Genomic DNA, 27,821 nt, shown 5'->3' on the forward strand with positions numbered 1-27,821 from the left:
AATTCATATGCTTTTATCATCTGTATTACTGTATACAATTATTGCTATTTGGTAACGTGGTCATACGCCTTTTTTTTTTTTTTTTTTTTGAGAATGTGCTCATAGGCCAACTAGTTGATGATGATGAAAAAGAAAGATTCCCAAGTGATAAGAACCCAAATCAATATCATTGAATCTATGAATGTTAAATTCTAATAACAATACAGTTGCTTTCACTTTAAAAAGAGAGTATGTAAAAATAACCCATGCTTTAGCCCAAGACGTGACATTTGAGTTCCTTTATAGCTGCAAACCAAAAGAGTTGCTTTACATTTAGCTTCTTCTATGCAGCAAAAAAAGCACTAAAATGAAACAGATCAGTTACTCTTGCATTCTTATGTCTGAAAGATTAAAGCTTCACTGCAGTGAAAGAGGTTTCGCAACTTACTTTGCTTCAAGTTTCATTTGTATTCTGATTTGATCTCTCTGCACACTTGCATATTTAGATTCAGCCTGGTTTTCGTATCCCTTGATTAGATTATGATAATATCTTCATTTTCCGGTCCTTTTACTTTGCCGCTGTTCTTCAAGTTGACGGATTACATTCTTACTGTGGTGTTCTAAGCGAAGGAAACTGAGAACCAACTAGATTCTTTTCCAAGTCATAACCAAAAGATTGTGGCATACAGGTACGTCCTTCAATTTCTTTCTTTCTTTTCTGCATCAATTTCCTTCTTCGTGTATGTTCTTCAATTATTTTCATGTGAAGGAAAATGCTAAATAAGACGTAAGATTTTGAGACCTTATAAATTGGTGGAATGTCTATGAATAAAGTCAATATTTGAACGACAATAAATAAAATAAAATAGATTGAGAACGATCTGACCTATTATCGATCAGAGATCAATGTTTTTTTGGATATACGAAGTGAGGTTTTACTAAGTTGATTATGAGGAAATCTTGAACTCGACCATTTATCCTTGCTTCAATAAAGGAAACTTGGGCCTCTTCGATAAAAGAAATAGTTATTCTTAGTCGTTTGCTAAATTAGTAGTGTACAATTTACGTTTATGTGATCCCACTTCTCTTTGGCAGTTAAATTCTGGTATAATACTTTTTGGTTATTGGGAGAACCCAAGTATTTTCTTTCGGATCCAGAAAGCAGCTCATAATAGTTTTGACTTTGAAAGCTGGCAAGTCTATAGTCTATTGGGATGCTAATGTCCAACTAAAAGTATCATATATATGCTCTTTTTTCTTAAGAAATATTACTTTGCTATTTAAGTTCAAGAAAAAGATAATCTTGTTCTCATTTGCAGAATTTTTAGTACTCCTACCTTCTCGGTGTTTCCTTGGAAATTTGAAGAGCAACGATCTTCATTTATAATACATAGGTACGTGCTTTGCTTTTATTTTTTATTTACTTGATCTAATGTGCTGTAGCAAACTATGAAAATTCTAAATCCATATTGGAGACATTCTGAGATATGAGATTCAGCAACTAGGTGTCTTGCTGTTATTTTGTCCTTCTATGGTTGATAAATCTAAAATAGGTTTATAAATAAATCCCAGCAATCACAATTAGGAATCGATGGTAGTATAGACAAGAGGGTGCCTTCCCAGAGAATTGTGGCTTAACAATAGCAAAACAAACTCTAAAAACAAAAAGTTATGAAACTGATACTAGACAAAGACGAAAATAAAAACTACATCTAAACTGAACTACAAATTGCAAAATTAAATCTACATATACTAGACTCGCAGACAATAATTTACACAAAATTTGGGGGAAATAGGAGATCGTTTACTATATTAACAAAAATAAACAAAACAGAGGATAGAAGAATCTACAAAAATAAAAGATTGTATTTGGGGTTTTTGGTTTTGGAAATCAAATGTAAGAAAACTAGCTAGGAACTACTTCTCACCACTATACAATGACTACACCTATGATGTATTTACTAACATGTTTCAATTCATTAGGATATCCTTACTCTAGCAAAGCCAATGATGTGCGGAAAGTAACATATTAAACTTTCTTACTTGGTATATTAAGTGAATGATGTGTGCATCCCAACTTAGCTTCTAGAATGAAAACTAGAGTCATGTTCTCGCATAGCTCTCCCCTAGAAGTCATTAAGATTGAAAAGATTGTGAATAAGGCTAGGCAATGTTGTACTTGTTAGGGAGTTACAATCCCTCCCGTCAAGGCTCATAGAGTAGACTGGTAGAAAAGTAAACAAACCACAAGACAAGCATTAAGAGAATACCAAGATTTAACGAGGTTAAGCACAAATTCAAGCCTAAGTCCTCTCGATAGTTACATGTTCTTCACTATGAGAATAATTACAGTAAGAGATACAATTGAGCTGAATCGTCATAACCCAACCTCGAAACCCTTGTACATCCACATTCATAGAATTTCTCAAGAACTCAAATCTCATCCAAGAGATATACTCACTCTTGACATCTATGCTTCCTTACCCAAGAGATTTACACCCTCTTCTCCATAATCGTATGTATCGACTATACCTTGGTTTACTACCCTTGCCTTGTATATATAGGCATCCCAATTACAATCGAATTAGTCGTAGGAAAACCAAACTTTCTCAAATAGGAGAAAACATCCTATTCCTGATAGGAATAAACTTTGACATAAATCATGTCCGATTACGAAGTTAAACCAAGTCCAAATAGGACTTACTTTTCCTAATTAATTCTCATCACATTAACAATCTTCACCTTGATGAAAAATGTCATGCTACCTTGCACCACTTTATCATTGGCCTTTTCTTGTACCAGCAAGACATAGCCCAAATCAACTGGAGTCCTCCTCGATTCGTAACAGCCAATCCTTTGTGTAACTGCACTGAGTCAACAACCATTAGTTGACTCTAAAGAGAGACCTCGAAACGACCCATTTCCTAGTGAGATTCTCCTTCTCACTATCGTTTAAACCTGGAAACTTGTCAACGACGTCTCTGTTGTACTCGCAAATGAAACTCGCCTTTAATTGTGCGCTCCTGTTTCCCACTATCCATCGAGGTATGACATACTAGATTATAACTACCAGATTGTTTTCCATGTACGAGGACCATATTTTTATGTGTGATTTTACCGTCTCCACCTGCTATAAAACACCTATAGCCCTTGGAATCCAACTGGCTCCTAAATATCAAGTCCTTATGTAGCTTTGGGACATATGTCACACCACTCAAAGTACACATCGCTCCAAATCTAATATCCAATCTAAGAACATGTTTCACTTATGGAGATTGTGAGAGCAGATCCTTATGAAAATTGTTTTCTGCTACCACAATGTCATCTAAGCCTTCCGCTCCATGTGACCCTAGTCATGGCACTTGTAGCACCCCTGCCCTTGGATTTAGACCTGTTATGATCACTAAATCCCCGACAGTTTCCCATGCATTATCCCTTGTCTTCTTCAGTTTCCCATCATTTCCGTTCAACACTTTGCTAAGTCCCATTGAACTAGGATGTCTTTTCCTCTCTTATACTCAAAGCGTGAAAATCCTTTTTCTATCAAACTACTGCACCTCAAACTGTGAGGTAATACTTGAAGCCATGACGAGCAACCACGATCAATATGCAAACCTTCGGCAAATGAATACCATGAACGACGAACAAGCACAATCATTGACAACAGGAACCACCTTCATGAGATAATACACTCTCACCACCCATCATTCCCTTGAGCCATATCCTGGTCCTTTGTAACTCCACATTTGATTAGGATTTTTCATGAGTATGGTTTGCACCACCTAGCCTCTGAGTCACTCCACCAATTGACTACCTCCTATAAGGACTTTCTTGAGTTTCCGGCCCACTCGCTCCACCTAGCTAGAACTTTTCCCCAAGCTGGCTTCACCTAATGCACCTTTGAGTTGTCACATTGACCGTCTGCCTGACTCCACCTTGAATGATAAGGTGTCCCAGCCGAACTTGGCTCTGATACCACTTGTTAGGGAACTACAATCCCTCCCGTCAAGGCTCATAAAGTAGACTGATAGAAAAGTAAACAAACCACAAAACAAGCAATAAGAGAACATTGAGATTTTACAAGGTTCTGCACAAATCCATGCCTACGTCCTCTCGAGAGATACTTGTTCTTCACTATGAGAATAATTACAGTACAAGATACAATTGAGCTATATCATCATAACCCAACCCCGAAATCCTTGTACATCCACTCTATTAAATTTCTCAAGAACTCAATCTCATCTAAGATATGTACTCACTCTTGACATCTTTATGCCATTACCCAAGAGATATACACTCTCTTGACGATGATCATACGTATCGACTATATCGTATTAACCATACCTTGGTTTACTACCCTTGCCCTCTATATATAGGCATCCCAATTACAATCCAATTGGTGGTAGAAAAGCAAAATTTTCTCGTAAGTACAAGAGAAAAGATCATATTCTTGATAGGAATAAACTTTGACATAAACCATGTCCAATCCAACTAGTACTTACTTTTCCTAATCAATTCTCATCACATCTTAACAATACTGATGTTGTCCTAATCTACCTAGATATTGGTTTATGTGAATGGAGCTGAAGTCACTCACTCGCTACTCTAGAATGCAAGTAGACATGGATGATCATACAAGACACTCGTAGCTTTACAACCTAGCTTGCATGCTAATGTTGCTCACCATCAATAGACATACTAAGTTCATCAATGAAGAAACAATAAACCAATAAATATCCTAAATTCTTGAAATACATTAAATAAATGCCAACTTCATAGTTTACATCATGTCTAGAGCTTAAAGCAGCCCTAACTATATGAAATTAGTTACTCATAATGATATAAAACACACAAAGCAAAACATAGTTCGAAGGGAAGAAAATAAAACCGAAAAGAGAGCAGAACATGGTAAATGACTGATCTCAGGTTTCTGACGATCGATCTTTGCAGACTTCTGAACTTCACTTCTTGTCCTTAAGTTGCCTGAATGGCTTCTTGCTTCTCTCGTGCATTGTAGACTTTGATTATGATGTCCAAAGGCCTTTTACTATGTTCCGAGACTCCTTGTTTCCTTTTGGGTCGTCTCTAACTCACTACTTCAAAGAAAATTCATAATCCAAATTTATGATTGGTCTGGCAACAATTGACATCACTTCATCCTATGAAAGCTCGCCTAGTCAAAGATTTTGCTTAGAAAATCTCCCTCTTTCAAGTAGCTTCATAGATTAAGCAATCCTTGGTCCATCAAGAATCCTTATTGCATAGGAATTCTATGCAATTTCCTTATTTAAGCTTCATTTTCCTAGTTTGTTTCGAAAAATTTAATAAAGACAAAAACAAATAAATTATTTAAAAATAAAATAAACTAACAAAGAAAAATATAGGGTTGAAAAATAATAATGTTGCATAGAAAAATTGCTCCTATCAATGGTCGTTTACTTTCCCTTTTTTTTTTAGGCGAAATGGTCATCTTCTTTAATAGTACAGCAAGCAGTATAATAATGACTCGCTCTCTGAGGGAACGTCAGAAAAAGTCATTATTTAGTGCACACTACTCTAACACACCCCTAATATACCCACGTTGTTGTAACTAGGTCTAAAACAAGGGAAACTAAACCTCCAAAGATGGAACGAAGCATCTCTTTTCCTTGTTGATCTTCTCACTCAAAAAAGATAAAAATGGGGACCATCATCATTTTGTAAAAAAGATGAAGACCCAAAAAAAAAAAAAAAAACCTAGAAATCCTGTTAACCCAACCCCAAGAGAAAGCCAAGATCCACTTGTAACTCCAATAGGCCCAGATTTGGAAAGCCCTAGACACCACCGACCAAGGCCAGGCCCACAAAGCCCACCCGAAGCAACCAACGCAACCCCCGCCATCGGAGATAGAGTCGCCGACATACCAGCTCCCATCACTCCACCCTCCAAAACCAGTCGAAACAGACGAAAATTGAGCATGGAAAACCCCCCTCGACCACCAAAGACCATTAACAGTGATTGTGATACCATCAGTAAGGTCGCCCACTGCAAAGAACCTCGCGCCTCTCGATCCGAGAATCAGCAACCCGAATCATACCAAACCAAGTCCAGAGAACCTCGCCCCACCATGCAGTCAGAACTCGGCGATTGAACAATCTCAACCCGTCCCCCATAGTCAGTTCGAGCACCATCAACGCCACCGTGACCAACCCCGAAACCCAAACCCAGATTGAAATGAGTCCGGAACGGTCCCGATCGCAACACCAAACCCGGAAATCCGTTGCCTATAGCCACCGGATCTCAATCACTTTCAAGAGCACACCCACCGAACCATCACCCTTTCCTACAACCAGGACGACAGCGCAGACAAGGAATAGGCAGGAGCCAAAATATAGGGCAGTTCGGTGAAGAAAACCCCCATAGGCCATAGCCCAGCCAAGTGAACGCCGGTCTCGTATGAGAGTCAGAGAGAGAAAAGTCATTCTCAATATAATTTTAGAGATTGTTTAACCTGTCGTTTAATTTCCTTGTTTTTATGTCCTTATAATTAATTTTAGAGAAAAGTCATTCTTCTGCCTCGATTGGTTAAATGCCACTATTTCCTGTCATCCTGAAACTTCCTCTGCATGATATCGACAGACATGGAGATTATTACTGGAACTGCTACAGATCTTGTTGGAAAGATTTTTGGGTACGTGGGTTCAACCGTTGGACGGCAAGTGGGTTATTTAATCCACTACAAACGCAACCTTGAAAATCTACAGAATGAAGTGGCCAAATTAAGAGTTGCAAAGCAAACAATGAGTGAGAAGATTACCGTCGCTGAAGCCAAGGGTGAAAAGATTCATTCGAAGGTCCAGGTGTGGCTGAAAGATGTGGCTAAAACTACGAAGCAGGCAGAAGGACTGTTGAAAGACAAGCAACAAGCAACTGCTGATGATGCAAACAATTCGTTGAAAGATGAAGGCCAACCAAAGACGGAGTGTGTCCATGGGTTTTGTCCAAATCCGATGCTCCGTCGTCGTCGAAGCAAGAAATCGTTGGCATTGATTGAGGATGTTACCAAGCTGATCAATGAAGAAAGAGAACTTTCTGACATTTCATACCTTCCCCCCAAAGATCTACAGACTGAAGTGGACAAATTAAATGTTGCTAAACGCACGGTAGCTGAGAAGGTCACTGCAGCTGAAGCGAGGGGTGAAAAAATCCATGCGAAGGTCGAGGACTGGCTAAAAAGAGTGGATGAGATTATTGAAAAAGCGGAAGCATTCTTGAAAGACAAGCACCAACAAATTGAAGAGGCAAGCGAATTGAATGATGAAATCCAAGCAATTGATGAAAAGCCAGACACCTCCTTAAGTCATGGAAGCAAGGAATCATTGGAATTGCTGCAGGTGGTTACTGAACTCTACGAGATGAGAGAATTTTCTGATATTTCATACGTTCTTCCGGCAGAAGATGTATGTATCGCATCTGACGAAGACTACGAGGAATTTGATTCAAGAACTTCAATACTGGAGAAAATCTTGAAGGAATTGGGAAATTCTAGTTCTGAAATGATTTTGGTGTATGGTGTTGGGGGTGTGGGAAAGACCACGCTCGTTGAAGAAGTTCTAAGGAAAACTCAAAAAGAGAAATTCTTTGAGGATGCAGTAATGGTACGGGATGTGAAAATTCCAAACTTGGAAGCAATTCAAAATCAAATTATTGACAAGTTAGGTGTGGACATTTCGGAAGCTCGGACTCTACCTGGAAGAGCCGATAAAATAAATGAAAGAATCAAGGACAAGAAGACTCTTGTCATTTTTGATGATGTTTGGGGAGAACTTGATTTGAAGGCTGTGGGACTTCCCCACAAATCCACTTGTAGAATATTGTTGACATCCAGGAGTCAACAAGTGTTTTCTCATAAGATTAAGCAAAAAGGGTTTCCGCTTGGGGTTTTAGATGATAAGGAGGCATGGGCTTTATTTGAGAAGAAAGCCGGCGATGTTGTTGCAGATCCTACTATTCAACCTATAGCAACTCAAGTAGCCAAAAAATGTGGAGGGTTGCCTGTTTTCATTATCACTGTTGCAAGAGCTTTAGAAAACAAGCCTCTATCCATCTGGAAAGATGCTTTGCGACGCCTCGAAAATTTTGATGAGAAAGAAGACTTAACTCAAAAGGCCTACTCGGGTATCGAGTGGAGTTACAGTCAACTGAGTGACAAGGATCAGCTTCAGCCATTGTTCTTGTTGTGTGGTCTTATTGCAAAGGGCAACTATGTTTCATTTGCAGACTTGTTGAAATATAGTATAGGTTTGGGTTTGTTTGAAGACTATACCGTGGAAGACGCACGAAATGCCTTGTATCAACAGGTTTACAAGCTTAAAAGTTCTAGTCTATTGCTAGACGGTGATGATGGTACATGTGTCAGAATGCACGATCTTGTACATGATGTTGCTAACAGGATTGCATACAGAGATCATCATGTGTTGGTTGAAGATGGAGGTCATGAGAGGAAAAAATGGCCAAATGAAGATTTCTTTACTGAGTGCAGTAAGATCTGTTTGCCTTGTCGCAATATTGCCACCCTTCCTCAAGTACCTTGGCAATGCCCGAAATTGGAGATGTTTCATTTGCACCGTGAAAGTGATGATTCCTCGCCTGAAATACCAAGCAACTTTTTCGTGGAGATGAAAAAACTCAAAGTATTGGGTTTAAGCAATGTGCCTCTTCTTCCGCTACCCCCATCTATTTCATTTTTAAAGAATCTCCAAACATTGTGTTTAGATGGATGCATGTTTGAAGACATTGCTCTAGTTGGAGAGCTAAGAAACTTAGAAGTTCTTAGCCTTGTAGAATCCAAGGTTAAACAATTACCCAAAGAAATTGGGCAGTTAACCCGTCTGCGGTTGGTGGATTTGTCTGATTGCTATGAACTTAAAGTGATTCCAGCTGGTGTCATTTCAAATTGGACAAGACTTGAAGACTTGAGAATGAGAAACAGCTTTAACAATTGGGAGAGTAGAGAAGTCATCTGTGAAACAAGTAATGCTAGCCTTTTGGAGCTGATGAACTTGCCCAAGCTAACCGCATTAGAAGTACACATTCCAGATACCGACATTCTTCCAGCAAAGTTTTTCTCTGACAGGTTGGAAAAATACCAAATATTTATTGTGTCGATGAGCTGGTGGGATCGTATGTATGAAACAACCGTCAACAAGCTTATACTAGGGCCCAATACCAGATATGAATTGGACCAAGGTCTAAAAGCATTGCTGAAGAGATGTGGAGATTTACGCTTTATTGGGGCGCAAGATGTTGATTTTTCATTTATCTTGAAGACAGAGGTACGTTTTTGATTTCTTTTTCACATTTGTTTCATGAGCTAATTCTGCTAATCTTCTTTTCATTGTTTATTTTATTTTAATTTTTATCCAAGGGTCTTTGACCAATAAGGGGGGGAAAAAAGTTCATCCAAACACAAAAAAACTAAATAAGACTTGAAGCATCGAATAAGACTGAACAAATGTAACAGACAAATTGAAACGTTTGCTTCAATTGCACAAAATAAATAATAGCATAATTAAGGAAAATTCTTCTATGCATCGACGGTATAAGTGAATCAACAAATCTAACAGATCTCAGCTGTTGATATTTATAAACAATTTTTTTCTAATAACAAAAGAAATGTGCTTGATGTTATCCAACCGTCAGTTCTTGTTGATGCAAGTGCACATCGGTTACACTGAATATTCTTAGTATTCATCTAATCCACATACACGAGCATGTTTCTTTACTATAATTTAAACATATAAAAAAATATAAGACGATAAAACTAGGTGTGCTTGAAGAACACCAAGGCCCCTAATTCATATCTTCATGACTTTCCTCATCCTCATCCCCATCCACATAAGCATCGTCGTCGTCGTCATCATCATCATCATCATCATCATCATCTCTAGAATGATGTATATTCCAGCCTTCAGTGCGGCAATTTGACCCTCCATATACTTCGATATGCCCTATAAGTTTCTCCATTGTGCTTGCCAACTCAACCACTTGTGCTCTGTCGTTTAGGAACTAGTAGATATAACACTTGGGGAAGAAAGTTGGTCTACCTCTGAGGACCATAGCACAAACAGTGAATTCCTCTGCCCGATATATAACTTAATAAGATCAACATGCATGGTTTTATGACTCAATGAGCTTGGAAAGGCATGAAAAGACATGTTTAAAAATCAGTCATAGGCAGCATAGCGACTCAAAACATATAGGAAAGCCGATAAGAAAGGTTTCACACTTCCAAGCCAAAGATGTTAACTATGCAGGCACTTTCATCAGTCAAGATAAACTACAGTGCTACAATGAATTTCCAACAGAAAAAGTAAGAAATGGACACTTCTGCAGGAATTTTCAATTCATTACACAAATAAATCACCTTATGTAAAATCAAGAACTTTATCCTACATCCAGGCTATTCTAATTATATATGTATAAAACAATCAAACTAATGGAGAACATAAAGCTGTACTGTAGCCGTAGAACAAAGAAAAGCATAGATAATAGATTAAAGTGCAAATTTTCTCATGCCTAATAAACAGAGAAATCAACGCATAACCATTCATTTATTTATCTATCACCAAACAGTACCTCGTCGGGAGGGTGTGCTTCAGCATATGCAGGGTCATAGCACGCTTCTTGAAGTTTGTACAACCTACTTCTCTAAGATCTATACAACTTGGCCATCTTATCTTCAATGTATCTCATCAGATCCCGGTCCCTCTAGTCGAACCCAAGCATAGTGTAGCATAAGAAGAAGGAAAAAAAGTCAGTTAATTACACAAAACCTGAACATAGCAAGATATTTTATAACTCCCCCTCAATGAATCTGTGATGATAGCCTTATCCTCCTTGGATTCCTCTTTCCAATTCTTGACTGTGTGGAGCATATTTGTGTGTGAAGAACCCAATCTCCAAAGAAAACACAGGTTTCAACATTCAAAGTATTTAACATGTTATAAACAAGCAAGATAGGTTATGCAGATACATTTAGAGCATACCTGCCACAGCATTTGTGATTTCAAGTGATCAAAGACCTAGTTTGAGTGCCAAATATTAACAGAACCTGGAAAGGTTTGATATTACCCTTTGAGTGCCAAATAACATAAATCAATATCAAATAGCAGACAACAAGCAAAACCGAAATCTAAAACAAGCACCCACAAAATCCAACACATCTAAAAATGCTACATATCAATAATCAAATCATTCATATTCAGGAATAGATGATAATACTAAATCATGAAACCCATTGCAATGAAGTAGATGAAGATTTACCTCCCCCCACAACATGAATCAGAGCTGTACACAACCTTACTGAACACACTAAAACGGAAGTGCTATATTAGATCATAATTGTATAAGAGTAGCGAAGAAGAGACTCCAAAAACCGAAGGTAGGAGATGCGATACTGCGGATCAAATTAAAATTAATGGTTCAAGTTAACAAATGCAGAAAATACCCATTCAAATTATGCATCAAAACCTTTGGACCTTTAAATCCTTGAGAAATGAGGTAATTATACGGAGGTGGAGATCGGAATTGCGTTGGGGATACGTAAATGAGGGCCGTGGTGTGGGAGAGGATAAGCCGAGGAAATCGTGGATGCGAGTTGGGTGCAAAATATGGAGAGTGAAAAAGAGAAAAGCATGTAATTATAAAAATCACCAATTGTTTTTCTTCCTAATTACAAAATAGGGTACTTTTGATCAAAAGGACTAAAATGAGTCAAAATATCTTATTTATTTCAGCAATAGATTTTTATTCTCACTAAATTAATTTAACAATTAAATGATCATTTTACCTTCAATTCAATTAATGAATTACAACAACTACTACTATTACTACTCTCTCTCTCTCTCTTTATATATATAATAAAGGAGTGAGGGTAAAATGGTCTAAAAAAATATAATTGGGTATTAGAGAATATCTTATTAGAGTTTTCATGGATAAAAGAGAATTAAAAAAAAACTTAATGGGATAAATGAGAAAAAAATTCCTAGAATTAAGATAAATGGTCAAAATCCCTACAAAATAATTTAGTGAAACGAATAGATGATATCATCTATTACAATACCCATTATTCTTAATTATTGATTAAAAATAAATTAAAAATCTTCCTTATTTTTTTATCAAAAGATAAAAAAAATCGTTGTGAAAGTCATTAGATTTTTTTTCTTTTCAAAAGCATGCTTTGATATGTTGAGGACTTGAGGTGTGCTAGCTACTAAGCTAATCTTCAATCCTCTTGCAAGGGTAGTTGACTTTATCTTATTTACCGTCATATGATAGTAGGAAATAATATTTCAAATGTACATACATAGCTAATTAATAATCTATGTGCACTGCAGGTTGTGATGTCCAGCTTAACAACTTTGGAGGTGTCAAATTGTGATGGTTTAAAATACTTGTTATCATCTTCTATAGCTAGAAGTCTTGTAAAACTCAAAAAGCTCAAGATATCATGTTGTAAGGCCATGGAAGAGATAGTATCAACAAGAGAATCCCAAAATAACATAATTTATAAGCTAGAAATCCTGGAACTGGAAGAACTTCCAAACCTTGCTAGATTCTGCACAGCTGGAAGTTGTATTGAATTTCCATCATTGGAGAGACTGTATATGGAAGATTGTAGTAATAAACTAGGAGAAAGTACTGCAAAAGACACTACATTCCGCAGAGAGATTCAAGAGAGAGAGTTGGATGAGAACTTTCAGGCCCACAATGAGACTTGTAGCCAAAACTTTCTTTTTGACGAAAAGGTAATTTTTATATCTGGTTCTCGATCAATCTTTCATCATGTTTTCAATTATAAGTCCACTTCATTAAAATAATATGCACATAAGCTGAATGTATATAACATATGCAGATAAGATCTCCAAGACTGGAGATATTGCAAATCATCAATTACTACGGCATGGACTATAAAAATAGGTTCTCGCAGACCATATGGCACAATCAATTGGATCCAGACTCATTTTGTAGACTCAGAGAAGTCTCTGTGGAAAATTGTGTCAATCTAAGAAGCATTTTTCCACCTAGTATGATGGGAAGATTGAGTGCTTTAGAAACCTTAGACATAAAAGGTTGCGAGTCAATGGAAGTGGTATTTGATGAACGTAGAGAAACTAATGTCAACGAAACACATGGCACATCAACCACTCAGTTGAAAGACGGTCAAAATCTAAAGTCAGTGGATATATACAATTGTCACAGATTGAAATACATTTTTCCCTCATCTATGGTAACTGGTGGTCTTCAACAGCTGCAAAAGATGAAAGCGGGTCGTTGTGATGAAATGGAGAGTGTTGTTGCCAAGGAAGAGGGGACTCTAGAATCAACAAGGCATCCCAACTTTGTGTTCCCAAAAGTTGAATCTATGATTTTTGAATCTATGCAAAGGCTTAAGAGCTTCTATCCCGGAATGTATATTTCTGAGTGGCCCTTGCTCAAACATTTCAAGTTTGAAGGTGAAGTGGAGATTTTTGCTGCAGAACTATCAGTCTTTCAGGAAAAGCAAATGCATGCCCCAACTAAACAACCTTTCTTGCTAATTGATAAGGTATGTAGGAGTACTTTTATCAATTTACTTATTTGAAACTCCTCTCTATATTATAATTTAGTGTGTGTATATATATCTATACTATACTATTATTAAGAGAAGAGAGCTTACTCTGCAAAACTGAATTTTTTTTACCAATTTAACCTTTATTTATTAAAAAATTATGAAATATAATTAATTAATAGGAATAATATGGTAAATTGTAAAATAGAAAACAAAATAATAGAAAAAAAAAACAGAAAATGTGGTAGTTGTACTAGAAGTTTCTCCACTACCTTTAACTTCTTTCCACACACATAGTGGGTGAGCCCTGCTAGTGTGTGTGTGTGTGTGTGGAGTTGCTCACTCAAGGAACAATGTTTTGGGGACTATAAGGGCAAATGAATCTGATGGCTGAGGATAAATGCATAATTTTTAGTTGTTTTAAGTTTTAACTTCTGCATTTAAAATACATGTGGCTAGATCTACTTGTTCCTCACCATGTCTGCATTACTTTAATTGTCATTACTTCAACGCTTTTAAACATCACCATGACTGCATGAAAAAGAAAGACATGTGGTTACAAACCATTGTTGCTAGATTATACCCGCGAAGGCTTTCTTTTAGTTCCCCATGCTAACCATTGTTACAAACATCTTTTGGCTAAAAGTTACTGGATGGAACCCACACACAGAAATGTGGACTGTAGAGTGTGGGATTTATTTTATTTTATTTTCATTTTTGAATTAGTTAAACACCTAACAGACCAAAAAAAAGAATTAGTTGATATGTAATAATTTTGTAATATTATATATGGTTTACAAGAGATATTCTCTTAAACATAATATTATAATAAACGATCTCAATGGTTTTGGTCAGTAGGGCTATCACTTGGTTTGGTAATTACCAAACCGACTGAATACCAACCGATATTTTAGGTTTAGTAAACTGACTTTTTAGTAACTGAGACCAATAAAACTAAAATAAAAAATTACTGAAAAAGTTAGTTTGGTTTTGGTAAATACTTAATCTACCGATTATCTAAATATTACCTTTATATATTATAGTTTTCAATACACATACATGTATATTAAGAAATAAACATAAAAAATTTAATAATAGTATGAACATTACTACGTATACTACATTAATAGTACATGTATTTTAAGTAACCTGGTCAAAGATGGTTAAATAATCTAGTTTTATTGAAAATGGCTAAACTTGATGTTATATGTACAAAAAAAACTATAATAAGTAGATGAATACAAAGTTTACGACTATAATATTGAAAAATATAGTATTGTTCGTTCTAATTTATATTACAAAGAATTAGTTGTTCTAAAGTTAGTAATACCAAAAACTGAAATACCGAATTTGATAGATACAATTAAAAACCGAAAATTTTAGTTGGTAATTGATAACTCAATTTTGAAACCTAAAGGTTTGGTTTTGAAGTTAGTAATACCTATTACCGATTCAAACAAACCGAGTGACAGGCTTAGTTTTGAGATATGCCTTGAACATTATTTTAATTGATGAATTTTTGCCAAAAATAGCCTTTAGATCAACCCTGATCAATTTCACAAACCTGGGTGATAGTACATACTAGGCATTGCAGTGGTATATTATTAATATGTTCAGCTTAATAATACAACATTTACAAATATTAAATACATTACATACGTACAAATGGTATTGTTTCACATTTTCCAAAATCTGGTGTCTCAACCAATTGGTCATGGTACTGAACTAAGTACTATGGTAAATAAGTGAGGGCTTAGGCTGGTGATTAAGAAATTGTAGGGGTCGATTCAAAAAAGAAAATCCCTGCAAAAATACTAAAAACCTTCCATTCCATATCAATTGGTCTAGTCCTTTAAGCTCAACCAGTCTGCTGGAACTTCTGGAATGTAAGCCTGCAAAAGTGAAGTCAGGAGACCTTATGAGATAATTTTCATATCCAATCATAACACTATACATTATTCAAGGTTTACATAGAAGGACCAATAAAGAGGTCAGATACTCATTAAAAGTTGTACAGCTAGCGGATACTTGATCAATTTTAGAGATTGAAAGAAGCTTAACATGTTATCAGTGCCATTCAATAGAGTTACCCAAATATGTTTTCGCTCGATAACACCATTTTAAAATAACCAAAGACATTCTTAAATGTAAGAAGAAGAACCAATTAAAGATAGAACTACACTTACCAGGAGTGCCTTTTCACAATATTTTACCCTAATGTAAAAAAAAGGCAGAAGTTCTTTCATTTTTTCTTTCTTTTTGAAAAATTTCACCACCAATTATCTAAAACTTTCTAAAGCTCTCTACCCTATACTTGTTAAGAAATGCTTAACAATCCATAAACCTGGCAAAAAAAAAACTACCCATATAAAGCTATTAGCTCTCAATTTTCCTATCCAAAGACAAAGTCTGGATGCATATAAATTGAACCTTCACAGAAATCCTATTATATCCAAAACGATGTTCAATAAGATTTTGCTACTACTACATACCAAATTCTTTTATTTTTGAAAGGGCCTATACCTGATTAAGCTGACCATTTCTGTAGGTCGTTTTAAATAAGAACACTAAACTCCTAAACCCATAACCGTACATTCCCCAACATACTGTGAATATGTTGTACACAGCGTTATTCATGCAATCAATGCAATCACACATTTCAGTTTCAGTGTTTGTTTTGTTCTGAAGCCTAAAGGTAGAAAATGCAAGCATATGAATTCATAAAAAAACATTGAGAAGTGAACAATTGATTTAGCTAACCACAAATTAATTGGAATAAATGCTAACACTTCCCAAGAAAGCAAAAGGCATCAATCCAAAAATTAGAAACCAAAGTACATAGTACTGTTAACTACGCTTGTTTGTTGAAATCCCAACCAGATGCAGACATTGTTATATTACTAAAATCAAAGCAGAAAACTGATGGGTATCTTCCTGATAGTACAAAGAATTAAACAAACCTAAAATGGTTATTTAATTTAGTTTTATTAAGATGCTTTCAATATTTTTCTAAACAAACCTATGTCTATTAAGCTTCCTTTTCTAAACAAACCTAGAACTAATAATTTTTTATAAGACCCTCAAACAGGGTCACTAAAGTTTTAATTGCTAACCGAAAATTACATAAAACTGATCAGCAAGTTTCTTGGACCAAAAGCAAGAAATCCAAAAGAAGCCTAGCACCAAAAACCTGCACTTGAACACAAAGAAAATGCAGAATAGTTAATGAAACCATAACATTAATAATATAAAACTGAGCATATGGTATTAAAATTTGCATGAATTTCCAATTCAGTAAAAAGGAAACCAATCTGATTAAGATCTAAAAACTGAAACTGAACCATAGCCAATTCCAAATTCAACAGGAAAAAGGCTCACTTAATAGCATATTGTAAAGCTAAAAACAGGTGTAGTCAATCAATAATATGGAGGAAAAACACAGACACACTACAATCAATAACATGCCCAATTACAAAGTCCCAATAAATTTTGATTTGTAGTCCCTAAATGCTTCATTTTGCTTAATCATTTTTTTTTTATTACAAACCCCAATTACAAAATCCCAATAAATTCGCAGCAAGAAATAAATCATATTCAACTATTTGTGGAAGTAATTACAAGAACCCTAGCTGAACCTTATACAATACTCAATGAGCATTTTCCGCTACATTCATCCAATACAGAATTAAAGAACTAAAACCTTTCAACACTACTGAAATAACCCAATGATTGATTCTATAATTGACAATAATTGACTGCCCAAAACCCATAATTTAGCACAATTGAAACACCAAAACAAAAACCCAGAAAAAGAAATACAACCTCAGACAGCTTGTGTTGATAGTGCATTCATTCTTATCGAAAATCCAGAAGCTCCAAAATTAATAACAATTTCAGCAACCTCTGCATCACCCAAACCCCTAATCAGAGACATACAAAGATTTAGAGTGAGTTTGCACATACAAACCAAGAAAACCCTTCCCAACCTTTCTGTAATCCACACAAAATCGAAAACCCCAGTGCAGAAATTATCAATATCAAAACCCAATAAACAAATTTGCAAACCACCAAAGAACAAAAACCCAGATACCCAATCCCAAATTAAAGCCCCAAACACCGAAAACAGATAAATCGATACTGAATGTTTCAAATTGAAGAACAAAGAGAGTGGATACTTACAATGTAGAGAAGCCATTTATAGTTAATCAGGAAAAATGTAATTGGGTTCTGGAGCAAGTTCCGACGCAAACAGGAAGCAAGCTGGCGCTTGATCGTTTCCAAGCTATTATTTGCGTCTGAACTCTCTGTGAATTCACAAAAATTCATAACTGAAATTAATCAAAATCAAACCCATAAAAACATGCAAACACAGCAACCCATAAATTACAGGGAAAAAAAATACCAATACCTACAAACAGATCGGGTTTTGATTCCGAAAAAAGAAAAAGAAAAAATAATACCAAAACTCTTTGGCAATCAAAACAAAACCCTGAGAGCCTCTCGTCCCCCTCTTCTGCTTCTCTGCGTTCTCTCCCTTATTCCCCAGTTCTATTCACGCTCTTTTTATCTCTCTCTGTCGAGCGAACAACCCATCCCAAAAGAATGAAGATGTGTCCTTCTCCAGAGCAAACACGCAGAGCAAGCCATACCAACACCGCCTCACTTGCAGCCAACACCTGTAGGGGGCAATCAAGCAAAAGACCAGAAAAATGCATGGCATAACCGTCAAGTCACTGTTCATTTTGTTTGTCTTCTAGCGAGTTGGAAACCAAATGTATTTAAGCATTCTGGGCCCGAAAGTCACAGAGATCATTCATATCTTTTACTTTTTTATTGTGACATTATTAGCGCACTTCTCTCTAAACCAAAGAAAAAAAGTGATGCCATAACTTTCTTCAACTTTTTGAAGTGTATAATTATATAGCTTGTTTAAATTTCAATCCATACCATAACTACTATTCAAGATATAAATCATTATATTTTTAGACTTAAAAGTATGAAATATCTCTCTGTGTATGCTATTTATCATCTATCTTTACATTGATGCACGTATTACACTATTTCAGGGTTCATTCTGTTAGAAACCAATTCACAGTAACTTCACACAAGGTTTGATGGATCACTTCTCATACCGAATTACTGAAAGATTCTGGCTTATAAAGCCAACACATGCAACAGAAAAGCATAAAAACAGCTCACGAACTAACAAACTAATATCGTGGCTGATTAGCTAAGGAAACAGTCAAAACCCAATCAAACTACAACGAGCTCCTTGATAATAGGAGTTATTTGCTGACTTGAACCAAAAGAAACCTAACAAACTGCTGACTCTATCAACGAGCCTTTTGAAAACTTCAAACATCTCTTAACAAATCCTCCCCTAAACTGAAATTGCCAACAAGCAATCAGTTTACCTCAGTCAAAGACTTCACTCCCAGCATCCTTCAAAGTTTCTCAAAACTCTCCAACTTCAAAGGTTTAGTCATGATATCTGCAAGCTGCTCACTTGTACCACAGTACCTCAACTCAACCACACCATCTTTTGTGAGATCACGTAAAAAATGAAACCTCACATCTATGTGTTTGCTTCTACCATGTAAAACTGGGTTTTTAGACAACTTAATAGTGGATGAGTTATCACAAAACACAGTAATACACTTACTTTGAGAAGGACTGAGTTGATTGAGCACTCCCCTCATCCAAATGCTTTGACACGCACATGCTGTAGCTGCCACATACTCTGCCTCTGTGGTGGAAAGTGTTACCACAGCCTGCTTCTTCGAGGACCAAGCAACAGCTCCTCCACTTAACTTGAACACATATCCGGACGTACTTTTCCTGTCATCACAATCCCCGACATAGTCACTGTCCGTGAATGCAGCCAGTTCTCCTTCACCTCCTCTTTCATAAAACACGCCAAGCTCTATAGTTCCCTTTAAATACCTCAGCACTCTTTTTGCAGCAAGTAGATGCATCTCAGATGGTTTAGCCATATACCTGCTAAGGAGACAGACACTGTACATCAAATCTGGTCTGGTAGCCGTCAAATACATAAGGCTACCAACCAATTGCTTATACCAAGTTGCATCAATCTTCTCTCCTTCACCTTTTCTAGTTAGCCTCGTACCAGGGACTATTGGGTTCCTTACTGAGTTGCAGTTTTTCATGCCAAACCGATCGAGAACTTCTTGAGCATATTTTCTCTGACAAGCATGAATACCCTTGGAACTTTGCTGAATTTCAACACCTAGGAAAAATCTCATCTTTCCTAAGTCTGTCATCTTAAACTCAGACTTCATTGATCGTTTAAACTCCTCAATCAAACAAGCATCATTACTAGTACAGATTAAATCATCTACATAAAGACTCACAATTAAAATCTTCTCTCCTTCTGTTCTGATGAATAAGGTGTGCTCATGGCTGCATTTTTCGAAACCATTCTTAAGGAAATAGCCTTCGATCTTACTGTACCATGCCCTTGGTGCCTGCTTCAACCCATACAAAGCCTTCTTGAGTTTATAGACTTTATGCTCCTCTCCTTCCTTCTCATAACCTTGCGGCTGCTCCAAGTATACTACTTCACTCAGCTCTCCGTGCAGAAATGCACTTTTTACATCAAGCTGAAACACCATCCACCCATTTCTTGCTGCCGAGGCTAACACCATCCTTATCGTATCCCAACGAGCCACAGGAGCAAAGACTTCATTGTAATCAACTCCTTGCTTCTGAGTGTAACCCTTCGCCACTAACCGAGCCTTGCATTTATCTACCTCCCCATTCTCATTCAGTTTTGTTTTAAATACCCACTTTGCTCCAACTGTTTTTGCTCCCTCAGGCAAGTTAACCAACTCCCAAGTGTTATTCCTTCTAATTGCCTCAATTTCAAGATCCATAGCCATTCTCCACTTCTTGCTCCTAGCTGCTTCCTCGTAGCTAGTTGGATCTTCCTGTGAAGCAAACATCACCAAATTATGCTGTTCATTATCATCTTCAGAGAGCCCTTCTCCACTCTCATAGTCCTGCATCCATACGGGCTGCCTCCTATTTCTTGTTTCAGGTAAGTCTGATGCATTTTGTTCAGATGAACTTGGTGTGCTTGCTCCAGAACCCGTGCTTGTTCCAGAACTCTCATTAGAATTAGGTTCTTCATTTTGTTGGTCTTCTTCACTTTCACTTTCACCGTCATCTGCATCACTGAATTCACTCTCACCCCATTCCAGAACATCGGCCTTGACCTCATCTTCACTCCTCCCCCAATTCCAGCTTTCATTTTCATTAAACTGCACATCTCGGCTAACCACCACTTTCTTTGTCACCGGGTCATAGAGCTTGTAGGCCTTTGACTCTTCACTTACACCAATCAATACACATTTATGGCTTTTGTCATCTAACTTCACTCTTTTTACATCTGGAATATGAACATAACCTATACAGCCGAAGACTCTGAAATGCTCCACGCTAGGTTTTACTCCACTCCAACTTTCCTCTGGTGTTTTATCCTTCACCGCCACAGTTGGGCTTCGGTTAAGCACATGAACAGACCATCTCACCGCTTCCGGCCAAAATGGCTTAGGCATCTCTTTTTCAGAGAGCAAACATCGAACCATATTCATTATGGTACGATTTTTGCGCTCTGCAACCCCGTTTTGTTGGGGTGTGTAGGCTGCAGTAAGTTGGCGCTTGATCCCATGAGCTTTGCAAAACTCATTAAACTCTTTTGAGGTAAATTCCCCACCTCGGTCTGTCCTCAAACAACATATAGATAACCCTGACTCCTTCTCAACAAGATTCTTAAAGTACTTGAAAAACATAAATGCCTCTCTTTTCTCAACAAGCAAATAGACCCAAATCTTTCTACTACAATCATCAATGAATGTCAATAGGTACCTTTTATTACTGTTTGACTCCGGAGTTATGGGACCGCATATATCAGCATGGATTAATTGAAGTGGCTGAGAACTCCTCCACTGACTCTTTCTTGGCATCGCTTCTCGATGTTGTTTCCCTTTCATGCAACTTGTACACATTTTGGTTGAAACATTGAGTTGAGGCAGCCCCTTTACTAGCTTTTTGTACTGCAAGATTCTCAGGTTCTTGTGATTCAGGTGTCCGTATCTTCGATGCCACAGCTCAGAGATGTTCTCAGAAGCTACATTCAAGCATGGTGAAGATTGTGGTTTCATGTTTGCAATCAGAACGAACATTCTGTTGGAAGTCATATGTGTATGCATAATGAGCCCCCTCCTAGAGTGATAGATTCTGCATTATCCATTTCGAATCAAAATAGCCAACCCCTTCTCTTGCAGCTGACCAATACTCAAAAGGTTATTTTTTAACTCAGGTATATAGTACACATCCGAAACTACCTGAGTTACACCTCCTACATCGAGTCTGATGTTGCCTCTTCCCATCACCGGCATCCTGAAGTCATTCCCAAGCTTCACTGAGTGCCTGAATTGTTCATCCAGATCCACGAACCATTCCTTATTCCCCGTCATGTGGTTTGAACACCCTGAGTCCAGAAACCAAACCACCTCCCTTGTTGAATTGTTGAGCTCAACATAGGACATCAGAAGGAGCTCCCTCCTCTTCATTGAGTTCAGCATAATTGGCCCTTTTTTCCCAGTCAGGACATTCATATTGATAATGTCCCAACTTGTGACACTTGAAACATTCAACTACTGCTTTATTGAAAGGTTGTCTCACTCTACCTCTACCTCGGCCTCCTCTATAAGTAGTTCTTCCTCTGCCTCTTCCTGCTCTATCTTCATGAGAGACCTTCAGCACATGTTCTTCTTCATCATGACTCTTCATTCTCTGCTCATGGACGAGGAGGCTACTCTGTAACTCGTCAATTGTCATTGTCTCCAGGTTATTTGATTCTTCAATCGAACACACAACATAGTCAAACCTGGAGACCATGGATCTCAAGATTTTTTCAGTAATCACATTCTCTCGCATACACTCACCACAAGCTTTCATGTTTTTAGCTATAGCTAGTGTACGCGCAAAGAATGAATTGACTGTTTCACCTTCCCTCATTCTGAGAACTTCGAAGTCTCTGCGCAGGGCCTGCAACTGTGCTCTCTTCACTCTTGTTGAACCTTGGAACTTTTGCTTCATAGAGTCCCAGATTTGCTTGGCTGTATCATCGTGGAGAATGGTCTCCATGATTTCTCTATCGATGGCCTGATAAAGATAATTCTTTATCTTCATATCCTTCAGCTTCTCCTCCTCAATCAGCTTGACTCGTGTCTCTGTAGGCACTGCTCCCTCTGGTACTGTAGTGATTCCATTCTCTACAATACTCCAGTACTCTTTGGAACGAAGGAAATTCTCCATTAGCTTCGCCCAGTGTTCATAGAACCCATCAAATTTGGGAATGGCAGGTTGCACATACTTGCCATTGCTGCTTTCTGCCATTTTCTCTTCAACACACTCACTCTTTCTCTCAGTGTTTAACTCACTCCTTCTCACTCAATCAGGCCCCGATGATGGGGCTCTGATACCACTTGTTAGAAACCAATTCATAGTAACTTCACACAAGGTTTGATGGATCACTTCTCATACCGAATTACTGAAAGATTCTGGCTTATAAAGCCAACACATGCAACAGAAAAGCATAAAAACAGCTCACGAACTAACAAACTAATATCGTGGCTGATTAGCTAAGGAAACAGTCAAAACCCAATCAAACTACAACGAGCTCCTTGATAATAGGAGTTATTTGCTGACTTGAACCAAAAGAAACCTAACAAACTGCTGACTCTATCAACGAGCCTTTTGAAAACTTCAAACATCTCTTAACACATTCCCCGTCTTGGAAAAATTGAAGGCGTCTACCGCGGAGATTTTGTATGGTCCATCTTCATCCCCAGTAGAGTCGATCTTTAGCAAACTGAAATCTATTGGTTTTTATGGGTGTGAACCCTTCTCCAAGCATGCGGTGGTACTTTTCCTTCAGAAATTGCCTAATCTGGAAGTCCTACAATTGTACCTAATATTTCAAATGTACATACATGGCTAATTAATAATCCATGTGCACTGCAGGTTGTGATGCCCATCTTAACAACTTTGGAGGTGTCAAATTGTGATGGTTTAAAATACTTGTTATCATCTTCTATGGCTAGAAGTCTCGTGAAACTCAAACAGCTCAAGATATCAAATTGTAAGGCCATGGAAGAAATAGTATCAACAAGAGAATCCCAAAATAACATAATTTCTAAGCTAGAAATCCTGGAACTGGACGGACTTCCAAACCTTGCTAGATTCTGCACAGCTGGAAGTTGTATTGAATTTCCATCATTGGAGAGACTGTATGTGCGAGGATGTAGTAATAAACTAGGAGAAAGTACTGCAAAAGACACTACATTCCGCAGAGAGATTCAAGAGAGAGAGTTGGACGAGAACTTTCACGCCCACAATGAGACTTCTAGCCAAAACTTTCTTTTTGACGAAAAGGTAATTTTTATATCTGGTTCTCGATCAATCTTTCATCATGTTTTCAATTATAAGTCCACTTCATTAAAATAATATGCACATAAGCTGAATGTATATAACATATGCAGATAAGATCTCCAAGATTGGAGATATTGCAAATCATCAATTACTACGGCATGGACTATAAAAATAGGTTCTTGCAGACCATATGGCACAATCAATTGGATCCAGACTCATTTTGCAGACTCAGAGAAGTCTCTGTGGAAAATTGTGTCAATCTAAGAAGCATTTTTCCACCTAGTATGATGGGAAGATTGAGTGCTTTAGAAACCTTAGACATAAAAGGTTGCGAGTCAATGGAAGTGGTATTTGATGAACGTAGAGAAACTAATGTCAACGAAACACATGGCACATCAACCACTCAGTTGAAAGACGGTCAAAATCTAAAGTCAGTGGATATATACAATTGTCACAGATTAAAATACATTTTTCCCGCATCTATGGTAACTGGAGGTCTTCAACAGCTGCAAAAGATGAAAGCGGGTTGTTGTGATGAAATGGAGAGTGTTGTTGCCAAGGAAGAGGGGACTCTAGAATCAACAAGGCATCCCAACTTTGTGTTCCCAAAAGTTAAATCTATGATTTTTGAATTTATGCAAAGGCTTAAGAGCTTCTATCCCGGAATGTATATTTCTGAGTGGCCCTTGCTCAAACATTTCAAGTTTGTACGTGAAGTGGAGATTTTTGCTGCAGAACTATTAGTCTTTCAGGAAAAGCAAATGCATGCCCCAACTAAACAACCTTTCTTGCTAATTCATAAGGTATGTAGGAGTACTTTTATCAATTTACTTATTTGAAACTCCTCTCTATATTATAATTTAGTGTGTGTGTCTATATGTATGTATGTGTGTGTGTGTGTATATATATATATATATATATATATATATATATGTATGTATATATGGAGTTGCTCACTCAAGGAATAATGTTTGGGGGATTATAAGGGACGAATGAATTTGATGACTGATGATAAATGCACAATTTTAAGTTGTTAATTATAAGTTATTTTAAGTTTTAACTTTTACATTTAAAATATATGTGACTGAGATCTACTTGTTATTCACCCTTCAATTTATCATTACTTCAACTCTTTTAAACATCACCATGACTGCATGAAAAAGAAAGACATATGTGGTTACAAACCGTTGTTGCTAGATTATACCCGCGAAGGCTTTCTTTTAGTTCCCCATGCTAACCATTGTTACAAACATATTTTGGCTAAAAGTTTTTTTTTTTTTTTTCAGTTTTGCATCTTTTGGCTAAAAGTTACTAGATGGAACCCACACACATAAATGTGGACTGTAGAGTGTGGGATTTATTTTATTTTATTATTATTTTTGAATTAGTTGATACCTAACATACCAAAAAAAGAAAAGAAAAAAGAATTAGTTGATATGTAATAATTTTGTAATATTATATATGGTTTACAAGAGATATTCTCTTAAACATAATATAATAAACGATCTCAATGGTTTTGGGATATGTATTTTAATTGATGAATTTTTGCCAAAAATAGCCTTTAGATCAACACTGTGAAATTTCACAAATCTGACGGTATATAATTTGGAAACCAAATGGATTTAAGCATTCTGGGCCCGGAAGTCAGAGATCATTCATATCTTTTACCTTTTTATTGTGACATTATTAGTGCACTTCTCTCTAGACCAAAGAAAAAAAAGTGATGCCATAACTTTCTTCAATTTTTTGAAGTGTATAATTATATAGATTGTTTAAATTTCAAATCCATACCATAAGTAATATTTAAGATATAAATCATTATATTTTTAGACCTAAAAGTATGAAATATCCCTCAAATAGCATGCTATTTATCATCTGTGTTTACATTGATGCACGTATTACACTATTTCAGGGTTCATTCCCCGTCTTGGAAAAATTGGAGGTGTCTACCGCGGAGATTTTGTATGGTCCATCTTCATCCCCAGTAGAGTCGATCTTTAGCAGACTAAAATATATACATTTTTGGAGCTGTAAACAACCCTGCCTCCAGCATGCGGCAGTGCTTTTCCTTCAGAAATTACCTAATCTGGAAGTCCTAGAATTGTACCAGTCTATGGCCAAAATATTTGTGGACGAAAGAAATGGTTGTGGGGAAACTGTAAGAGTTGGGTCCCTCCCACGTGTAAGAGTTCTAGGGCTCTCCTCTGTGGATGTGAGGCATATTGGAATAGAGAACCAACCAGGGGGCCCAGTTTTTCCTAACTTGGAATCTCTTAACGTGAGCCACTGTCTCAGACTAGAGAATTTAGTGTCATCTGCAGTATCCTTCCAGAATCTAACAACGTTGGAAGTACATGGGTGTGATGGATTGAAGTGCTTAGCACCTTCTTCGGTAGCTAAGAGCTTAGTGCAACTCACGAATTTGACGGTGAGATTTTGTAAAGAAATTGTAGTATTAGTGGCAGGCAACGAAGATGAAGATGATGATACAGAAAATGAGATTGCGTTCAGCCGGTTGCAATATTTGACACTTGACCGGCTATATAGTCTACAGGGCTTTTGCTCCCGAAATTGCACTGCCAAACTGCCATTGTCAATCACTGTAGATGTAAACTACTGCCCGATTCAGTTGAAGATTTCCCCTGATGGGGTACCAATAGCAGAAAGCGATGAAAAAATGAAGATGGATTTGGAGATGTACATGGAGCTGGAGATGGAGATCAAGATGCAGATGGAGATGGAGATGCAGACGCATTCGGAGATGGAGATGAGGATGGGATGGAGATAGAAGATACAGCTGACGATGACCACTCAACTGTAAGTTTTTATCACCAAATATATATCTTATATCTGGTTTTTCAAATTATTTGAAGCGTTCACTATGTCATGCGATGACTGTACTATGCATCACAATTGTGGTCAATAACAGAAAGATCATGACGACGTAACTGTAAGTTTTTATTACCGAATAAATATATCTTATATCTGGACTTTCAAATTCTTTAAAGCGTTCACTGTGTCATGATGGTGAATATATACTTATGCATCACAATTGTCTGTAACTGCGTGTATAACATACACTCTAGAATTTCCCAACAATTGTGGTAAATAAAAATTTATCAAACAAATAATAACTCTCATAGCTAGGCTTTTCTCATACATTCAAATAAATAACTACTGTTTGCATGTTCATTTGGAAGGCCAAGTGAAATATCGCGGAAGAGGCCCCTGCTATCGCTTGGCCATAACAATGGCGTTGCAAGACATTTGATATTTGTAAGTTTCGATTGGCCATAACACGTACATATTTCTCTTAGCTACAAGAATTCTCTGGTTAATTGTTTCTGACAAGTCTTTCTTCTACCTTAGACTTGCTGTCCTCGGGAATGCTGTCAGTTTCGATGTTAAGCTTAGTTTGAGATAAGACTTGCAAGCTACTGCCTCAGAGAGAAATTCCAGAAGGCAAGCCAAGAAATGTGGAACACTCATGTGTGCACCATATAAGTGTTTGGAACTGCTTGTTTGATTTGTTCGTATAGACACTGCTGCATTCCTTTTGTTAATTGTCTGTTTTTAGTCCACCTTTCAAAACTGGGACATGAAAGTGCGGTAGTAGGTAATAATTCATTAATCTATCCTGGGTGCTGGACTGGGAGCCTTGTTGAATTTGGATTTCTATTCGGCTATTCCGTTTTGTTTGCTTGATCTCCGCATCGTGTTTCTTTCTATTCTGTTTTCCCATCAATTAAGCAATTTAGGAAACACTCTTTTCAGTGAGTAATTTTGCTTTGA

At 37.0% G+C, this 27,821-nt stretch overlaps 1 protein-coding gene and 1 long non-coding RNA gene across 6 annotated transcripts; one reads left to right on the forward strand and one right to left on the reverse strand.

The window, feature by feature from the left end:
- The first annotated feature begins 251 nt into the window (after positions 1-251).
- Positions 252-27,734, forward strand: LOC112176076. Of its 2 annotated transcripts, XM_024313893.2 has the most exons (11): positions 252-413; positions 571-668; positions 1,299-1,373; positions 6,599-9,294; positions 12,358-12,768; positions 12,876-13,568; positions 23,622-24,032; positions 24,140-24,832; positions 25,942-26,846; positions 27,230-27,305; positions 27,399-27,734. In XM_024313893.2, the coding sequence occupies exons 4-9, from the start codon at positions 6,601-6,603 to the stop codon at positions 26,815-26,817; spliced, it is 5,778 nt and encodes a 1,925-aa protein (XP_024169661.1). In that variant the 5' UTR covers positions 252-413; positions 571-668; positions 1,299-1,373; positions 6,599-6,600; the 3' UTR covers positions 26,818-26,846; positions 27,230-27,305; positions 27,399-27,734. The 2 variants fall into 2 exon arrangements, with proteins under 2 accessions (XP_024169661.1, XP_040365819.1); XM_040509885.1 differs by lacking the exons at positions 252-413; positions 571-668 and adding an exon at positions 1,150-1,172.
- On the reverse strand, positions 9,566-11,643 carry LOC112176077. 4 transcript variants are annotated; one of them, XR_005802629.1, is made up of 4 exons: positions 11,285-11,643; positions 11,008-11,072; positions 10,598-10,918; positions 9,566-10,067 (listed from the first exon to the last, which is right to left on the reverse strand). It is a non-coding gene; the product is annotated as an uncharacterized LOC112176077 (long non-coding RNA). The 4 variants fall into 4 exon arrangements; XR_005802627.1 differs by having other exon boundaries at positions 10,598-11,072; XR_005802628.1 differs by having other exon boundaries at positions 11,008-11,642.
- Positions 27,735-27,821: the final 87 nt, after the last annotated feature.

Source organism: Rosa chinensis, chromosome 7 (assembly GCF_002994745.2).
Source record: "Rosa chinensis cultivar Old Blush chromosome 7, RchiOBHm-V2, whole genome shotgun sequence".
NCBI lineage: Eukaryota > Viridiplantae > Streptophyta > Magnoliopsida > Rosales > Rosaceae > Rosa > Rosa chinensis.